General features: G+C 40.8%; 1 protein-coding gene across 1 annotated transcript; it reads right to left on the bottom strand.

Moving 5' to 3' along the window:
- Positions 1-1,911: 1,911 nt before the first annotated feature.
- On the bottom strand, positions 1,912-6,615 carry LOC138176781 (proteoglycan 3-like). The gene is made up of 6 exons (XM_069107640.1): positions 6,570-6,615; positions 5,452-5,631; positions 4,419-4,675; positions 2,914-3,045; positions 2,416-2,527; positions 1,912-2,051 (listed from the first exon to the last, which is right to left on the bottom strand). Exons 2-6 carry the CDS (start codon positions 5,510-5,512, stop codon positions 1,993-1,995), a joined length of 621 nt encoding a protein of 206 aa, XP_068963741.1. The 5' UTR covers positions 5,513-5,631; positions 6,570-6,615; the 3' UTR covers positions 1,912-1,992.
- Between the last annotated feature and the right edge of the window lie 1,357 nt (positions 6,616-7,972).

Raw genomic sequence — 7,972 nt, 5'->3', positions numbered from 1 at the left:
TCTTATCTCATAAACTTAGATTTCAAGAAAGGTGAAAGTAATACAATATGAAAAGCTACAAAGGAGTGTCATTATCCCTAAAAGTAGAGTCAGGAGCACTATATCACTGAATAAGCTGAGCCTGACAAGGAAGACTGACAACAACAAGAAAATTGTTTTGCATTTGGTTTTTAACCGTATTGAAGAGAAATAGGGGGAGAGAGGGCTAGGATTGCTGCTCAAGATTGATTGGGCCATAATAATGGATGATGATGAAAAAGTTAAACACCTGCCTGGTGAGACAGTGTGATATAGTGAAAAGAACTGGAGACTCTGGAGACAGAAGGCCTGGGTTCAAATCCTTCCACTGAAATTTATTACTCTTTTGACTTGGCGCAAGTTCCTTGAGTTCTCTAGACTCTAGTTTCCTCATTTATAAGATGAGGAAGTCAGACTAGGTAGCCTCTGAGGGCCCTTTCAAGTTCCATCTTCAAGAATTTCTTAACTCTTGTCCCTTTTCTATGCCAAGGTGATTCCTTTGGAGCAAAAAGTGAAAGTTGCAGAGAGAATAACTTAATGTAAATATTTGGAGAACCATTCTAACAATTAGATCTGTCTACAAATTACTGTGAAACCCTGGAAGAGAGTGGCTTCCCACTTATTAAAGGCTTCCAGGAAGAGACTAGGTGAGCATTTGTCACTGATTTCATAGAACTGATTCTTCTTCAGATATGGCTTGAACTAGAACAAGGAAAGTCACATCTGTAAAATGTGGATAATAACACCTATTTCACAGGGCAAACAAGACTGTATGCCCCTCTCTTGGGATCCATTGATAGATTTTGGGGGTGTGTCTATGTACTTAGGACAAGTATATATATATATATATATATATATATATATATATAATAAATATATTGTGTATATATATATATATTGTGTATATATATCCATACATATATATGTATATATATGAAAGGATGTCTATAAATACATCGTTTTCACTAACCTCTAATTTAAATACAGTATTTCTTTCAATTGTGTTTTTAAAAATCATTATCCTGAAAATGGGTCCATAGGCTTTGCCATGACTGTCAAAAGAGTTCAAATCACAAAGAAAAATTAAGAACTCTTGAGTAGATGGATTCCGTAAAATTAAATACTGCTTCCTAGACCCGGAATACAAAGATTCTGTGGTTCTACAAGTTTTCATCTTGGTGGCTGCGTGATTTCAGTCTGTTCCTCACTTCCCTCAACTCTGAGGACATTTGGGGATTCTGTCATTCCATAAGTTTTTATTCTGACAATGATACTCAACACTCATGTATCCTGGTGCAAGCCACTAAGGCTTCTAGGTCCTCAGCTTTGACATAACAATTATAATAGCCCTTAACATCTATGTAGTGTTTTAAGGCTTGCAAAAATGTCTCATTTATATTATAACAACCTATGAAGTGGTAGGTATGTTATTTTCAAATTTTACATATGAGAAAACTGAGGCTGATAGAGGTTAAATGACTGGCCCAGGGTCATACAACTAGTAAGTATCTGTGGCAGGATTTTAATTTAGGACTTCATGACTCCAAGCCCAAAACTCTAAGGCACTGTGCTATCCAGTGGTACCCCCCCTTCCATTTCTAACATCTTATATTTATGTTCTATGGTCCCTAATGGTTCGATATTAATGGTTCTAAAATCTTTCTGAGCAGTGACATTCTGTTTTCTATTTTCCAAGGTTCCTTCCAGATCTAGGTCCTATGAAACAGGACCACATATCCCTCTTTTAACATTCCCTATTAATCTTTAAGAATGAAATGCTCTGGGCCCTTTCGAAATGCTCATGTGTAAAGATCAAGGGAAGAATGCCATATGCAGGACAAAGAAGAGGGAACAATGATTTGAACTTTCAGAAATTTGGTTTATTTCAGGAAACAAAAGAGAGGGGAAGAGACAGGCCTCAACTCAAGTTCTCTGGTGGCATAGGTCTTGACTGATTTCTTCAGTGGAGCCAGCTCAGTAGGAGCAGGCAAAAGGCAGGCGACGTCTGCATGGGGCTCGACGCCAATGACCCCCTGTTAAGAAAGTTACTCCTTCACATTCTACTTCTTCTCTCTGACCTCTAAGGAATGCATTGCTCATTTGTGTCCACCACCCTCATTCTATTATTCTTCATAGTGGCCCCAGAAGAGCCTGGGGACCTCTTCTTCAGAGACCTTTAGGCATGCGATTGCAGTGAATAAACTAGGGTTACCTCCCATATCCATTGGCTGCCCATTGCATAAGGTTTCCTGACTCCACCACCAAATTACCCCAGGACACCAGAGTATGGGTCATATTATGTGACACAGCAAAATAGAAACAACATACGAGAGATTTCCCTGCTACTCATTTCCCCTATTCTAACAACATCCCCCAGGTTCCCTTGTTCCTACTCACCTCGGGTACATAAGGCTACACAATGACCCCCACCACGTCCAGGTTGGCCTGCTGCCCAGTAAGAATATGTCCAACGACTCCCATCAGTCCACACAAATCTCTTTCTGCAAAACTATAGATCAGATGGGAAAGGATAGGTCAGGAACAGAGACCATGAAATTGAATTTCACACATGTCATACAGGAAAGCTAACTAAGAATATCCCTGGCAGTCTCAGTCTCTGAACAACAGAGCATTATGGGTACTGGGTTAAAACAAGCACTATTCTAAATAGGCAAATATTGATAGGAACTGTCTAAGCCAAACCCACTGAAAGCCAAAGGCAGCCTTCTTTCAGTCATGCCCACCACCCATAGCATCAGGTGAACACCATTAGGGCTTCCTCAAAGCCAGGTGAATAAAGGACTGTCCCATGACTAGGTAGTCAGCTGAGACTCTTTAAAGAGAGCCAGGGGGAAAAAACTCTATGGCCAGAGTTATTTTCTGTTCTTTTCTTACCCAGCCCTTGACTTTGGCTCCAATCCAGATCTGGCCCTGGTTGATTCTCTTAGCCGAACACTGGATGCGGGAGTTGGTGTGGAAGCTGTGGATAGAGACCAGATGGCCATGATAGCAACGTCTGCAGATTGTCTGTAGAGACAGAAAAAGAAAGGGGAAGAAAGAAGCATGAATGGGGAATCCCTCTTATTCCTAAACTCTGAGACCTCCATGAATTTTGGTATAACAGGTTTCAGGAAGACAAAAAAAGGAAAAGGAGGTAGAGGAGAAGAAAAAAGAGAAGGAAGAGAATGAAAAAAATGGTCTATGTATATAGTTTTATGGTTTACAAAATGCTTTAAATGCAGTATTATATGAGACTCTCACAGTAATCCTGAGATAATAATAACTCAGGTTTCAATTGTCTTTAAAATGTTTTTAACCTGTACCAATTCATAGCTCTATCAACAGTTTATTCATGTGCCTGCTTTCCCACAGCTCTCCCAGCATGTGTCATTTTTCTTCCCTCCCCCCCTCCAGCTTCACTAATCTGATAGGTGAGGTAAAATGCCAAAGTTGCTTTAATTTGCATTTCTCTTCCAGACTTGTTTTGCTTGACTCTGAATCTTTGTTATAAGAGTTTTGTTGGGTTTTTCCACACTGGTGAAGTGAGAAAGAGGAGAGAGAAAAAATGTTTATTAATTTAAAAAATTTAATGAGAAAATTTCCTCTCTATGTGGCCATAGGCAAAGTATCTAACATCTCAAAGTATCAATTTTCTCATCATGAGATGAATGTACTAATATACATAGTACCCACCTCACTACATTGTTTTAAGGTTCAAGTGAAATAATTAGCACTTTGTACCCTTTAAGGTACTATATAAATGCAACTTATCTTCATGATCATTTCCTCATAACAACCCTGAGAGAGAAGGGCAGTTTAAGTAGTGTTGTCTTCATTTTTAGAAAGAAGAAATTAACTCAAAGCAATAAAGTGATTTGTCCAACTAATATCATACAACCAATAAATGACAGCTATATGTCTCAAACTTATTAGCCCTCAGTCCAGGGCACTTTCCACTCTCTGCTAATGATCAGATCCATTAAGGTAAACTTAATGCTATTATTTCAGCAATAAATCTTGGAGTGGTAATGTGAAAAGAGCCCTGGGTGGAAATCTGGAAACCTGGCTCTTAGTCACTGATCTGACACTATCTTATCTTAGGCAAATAAAAACCTCTCTAGAGGTGGTTTTTGTCTGCAAATTGAGGAGGTTCAGCTAGATGATCTTAAAAGTCCCTCCCAGCTTTGGCATTCTCTATTATTATGATTCTAAGGACATTTCTGGTCCAATATGTCCCTCCCCTTTTTCTCCTGCTTCACCACTCCCTTTCCAACCTTTATCTTTACTTCAGTACTTCATCATGGAAAATTAGTAAAGAAAAAAACAAGATTAATCTCCCTTTCTATTTTCCTTCTTCCCCCCACTCCCAAGGCCTTTATCCTCATCTTATTTTCACTCACCTGAGCTCTTCTAAAATTCCTTGCCTTGTTAACAACCAGGAACCGGCAGGTCTCACATCCTGGGCTTCCCAGTATACGGACTACATCCTCTTCTTTTGGGCAAAAGTTGTCATCATCCTCAGCAACTTCAACCTCCTCCCCTTTATCATCCTCTTCCTCATCCCCTAGGGCCAAGTCATCCCCTTCCTCTGGCATCTCCAGGTCCTTAACAAAGGCCTTTTCTCCCTCCGATGCCTCTAGTTCAAGAGCCTCATTTTCTGGCAATGAGAAATGGAAAAAATACCGGACTGAGAAGGAACAGGCCAGGGTTCTAGATTTAGTCATCAGTTCATTATCTAACCATATACAAGTCATTTCCCTCTGGGTCTCAGTTGGACTCAATGATGTTGCAGATCCCTTTCACATCCAACATTATGGTTTTATAAATGGCCCTCCCCTTTCAGTACCACACTTCTCTAAGAACATGCTCCCCTAAATACCATGGACAGGTTCCAAATCTCAATACTTCAGTGTACAGTCTCACCTAAAAGGGAACTTTGGATCTCAACCTGTCAGTGATTTAATCCCTGAGATTCTTTATTGCCTCAGATATGAGGACTCTGTCCTTTTAATGAGTCCAGAGTCTGAGTTCTGTTTGATACAGTGGAAAGAATATTGGTCTAAGAGTTACAAAGACTTGGATGTGAGTCCCAAATCTGTCACTGAATGGTTGTTTGATCCTGGGAAAGCCATTTGCTTTCCCTAGGACCTTAGTTAGTTTCCTTATACATAAGCAGAAAAAGGTCAGACTATCTGAAATATAGTATCTCTTCTGACATTCCATGTTCTGATTTCCTTCTCAGCAGCGATACTCTGTTCTTTATGTTCTCAGGTTTCTCCCAGCCTTGACATTCTAAGTCTCTGGGCATCTGACCAGATGTGGTCTGATTAAAAATCTAATTCAGGTGAGCTACGGCCCAAAGACAATAGAAAGTAGAGAGGAACAAAGAGAAAAGGTCACAGCCTGGGATTTTAGGGAGTAGGAAGAACTTACTCAGATGGACAGAAGACACCGTGCCCAGCAGGAGAAGTGTGAAGATGAGAGGTAATTTCATCTTTAATAGTAGAAAAGCAGTTGCTCCTTCTTCCCCTAAGTTCTCTTTCAGAACCAAAGGTCTGCAACAAGCTACCCAAGAGCAGAAATAAACACAAAATTCTTGACTGAGGGGAAGACCTGTAAAAAAGGAGCAAACAGGATAGGGCATGGAGAAAGGAGAAGGCATCAAAGGGAAGGAGAAGGATGAGAGAAAAGAACCCTCAATCCTACTCCTGTTTCCCAAGGGTACAAAGAACACTTTGTGAGTGATATTGATGAAGTATGGGCTCCCAGAGCCCAAACCTCATCTTTATGTATGCTGGACCATGTTCCAGTCCTCCATGTAGGTTGAGACATTAATAATGGAAGTAGCAGAAGAAGGAAAACAGGGAGAAAGGGTGGTGGCAAGCCCAGTTACCCAGTAAGTAGTTGAAACATAGGATTTCAAAGCTTGGAAAGCCTGTTCCCTCCTCAAAACTCAGGAAGGCCAAATGTATCCAACCACATGCCCCTAACCTGCTTCCCAATTCCATGACTGAGGGGAGTTCCAAGGATCACATATAGTTTATAATTCCAGACAAGATGAAGCCATGGGGAAAAGAAAAAGAAAAGAGGTGAGAATGGAAGGAGCTACAGTTAAGATTAGAAGAGTGGTTCTTGAGCCCAAGTTTTGCCATTTGTTGGTATATGACTTTAAGCAATTCACTTGACCCCTCTGAACCTCAGTCACCTCTTCTGTAAGATTGGGATGATCCAGTCTTGTACAGTGGCTACAAGACAACACATATGAAATGCTATATCCATATTTGTTATTGTTATCATCTTGGTTCCAACCTCTAAAAATAGAAGAACTCTCACCTGTAAGGGTTTAAGGAGCCCAGTGATGAACCAATGAACAATTACAAAGAATCAAAAACTTACAGTGTTTTCCTTCTTTAAGCCAAAGGCAGTGACTTAGACACCCTCCCCCACCCCCTCAGAGCTTAGCATCTCCTTAAAGAAAGAAAAGCATTGGTTTTAGGAAAATCTAACGCTAGCCTTTGGATTCCATTTGCCTCAAGCAAGAAGAAACTCACCTGTTCGGGAAAGCAGAGATGAAGACTAGATCTTCATCATTTCTGTGAGCTTGCATGTTCTTGTCAGGATCTTATAGAAGGACATTGGAGGAAGTAGCCAATGAAGAAAAGATTGCACCAGCCCAAGGGAGATAGATAAACTGATAATGACTGTCTTTCCACATCCCTTCTCCAGGGCTGTCCATCACCCAGCTGATGCCCTGGGTCTCCTGACACTTACCCACTCCGAGACTGATAGAGATTGCTCTGGAAATTTCCCTCTGTGAACACCTGATATTCACAACAACCTTATGAAGTGTCTAATGCAAATAGGAGTATCCCCACGTTACCTACGAGGAAATTACGGCCAAGAGAGATAAAGTGATGGCAAGTTTGATACAAAGAGGGCCAGATTTAGACTCTAAGGACCTGGGTTAGGATTCCAGCCCTATCATTTACTATTTATTGGAGTCTCACTGCATGTATCATTTAACCTTTCTGGTCCTCAATTTCCTTGTCTGTAAAGTGATAGAGGTGACCCAGATTACTCTCAAAGCCCCCTTTACAGTACTAAATCCTATGACTTTCCCAAGATTATACATCTAGGGAGAGGCAAATTTTGTTGTTTAGTCATTTTTCAGTTGTGTCTGACTCTTTATGACCCCATTCAGGATTTTCTTGGCAAAGATCTTGGAGTGGTTTGTCATTTGAAGTTGGAACTCTATTGTCACAATCCTGGACTCTGTCTGTTAGGTTTGGCTAATGTTCTATGGGTGGGAGATAAACTGTTGATGATAAAAGGGCCTGTGGTCTTCCTAGGGAACTAGCTACATAGGAGATAGCAAATAGGGTGAAGTGACTTGCCCAGGGTCACACAGCTAGGAAGTGCCTGAGGCTGGATTTGAACTTGGGAAAATGAGCATTCCTGACTCTGGGCCCAGCACTCTATCCACTGTGCCACCTACCTGCCTTGGGAGTGGCAAAGTTAGGATTCAAACCTAGGTTTTTCCTCACCCTCACTGTAAGACATAGCTACACAATTTCTCTCTGTAAAGAGCTGATTATATAGATAAGGAGCACAGACTAATTGACATGACACACTGAGAGAATCGATGTGGTGATAAACTAAATTGTAGTATGACCCTTCAGAGAAAGCAGAGATCTCTATGAGCTGGGGAAGTCAGGAAAGGTTATCTAGAAAAGAGGTGATTGGAGCTGGACCTCAAAAGATGGATCAGACATGAATGATGGGCAGAGAACAGCCGGTATACTAATGCATGGATTGAGGAACAGCATGAAAAAGGTGAACAAGTCATGATGTACATGCCTCATAGCGTCTACATAAGGAACCAGGCTTGGCTGAAGTCAAGAGGTCATTGCATGTAACTTGTTGCTGCTGTCATTTGTCCTTCATTCTTGAATAG

This window comes from Petaurus breviceps, unplaced genomic scaffold (genome assembly GCF_028583685.1).
Source record: "Petaurus breviceps papuanus isolate PSGF00001 unplaced genomic scaffold, PetGlider_PUasm1.0 90195, whole genome shotgun sequence".
In the NCBI taxonomy this organism is placed as follows: Eukaryota; Metazoa; Chordata; class Mammalia; order Diprotodontia; family Petauridae; genus Petaurus; species Petaurus breviceps.
The sequence above is the reverse complement of the archived record's forward strand: the minus strand, read 5'-3'. Positions and strand labels throughout refer to the sequence as shown.

What these genes read in the sequence shown, in the direction of transcription:
- LOC138176781 (XM_069107640.1), bottom strand. Translation starts at nt 5,512, where the DNA reads ATGAAATTACCTCTCATCTTCACACTTCTCCTGCTGGGCACGGTGTCT. An exon ending in GGAATTTTAGAAGAGCTCAG is followed by an intron (nt 3,046 to 4,418) that starts GTGAGTGAAAAT and finishes CTGTCTCTACAG; the next exon opens with ACAATCTGCAGACGTTGCTA. An exon ending in TGTAGCCTTATGTACCCGAG is followed by an intron (nt 2,052 to 2,415) that starts GTGAGTAGGAAC and finishes CTTTCTTAACAG; the next exon opens with GGGGTCATTGGCGTCGAGCC.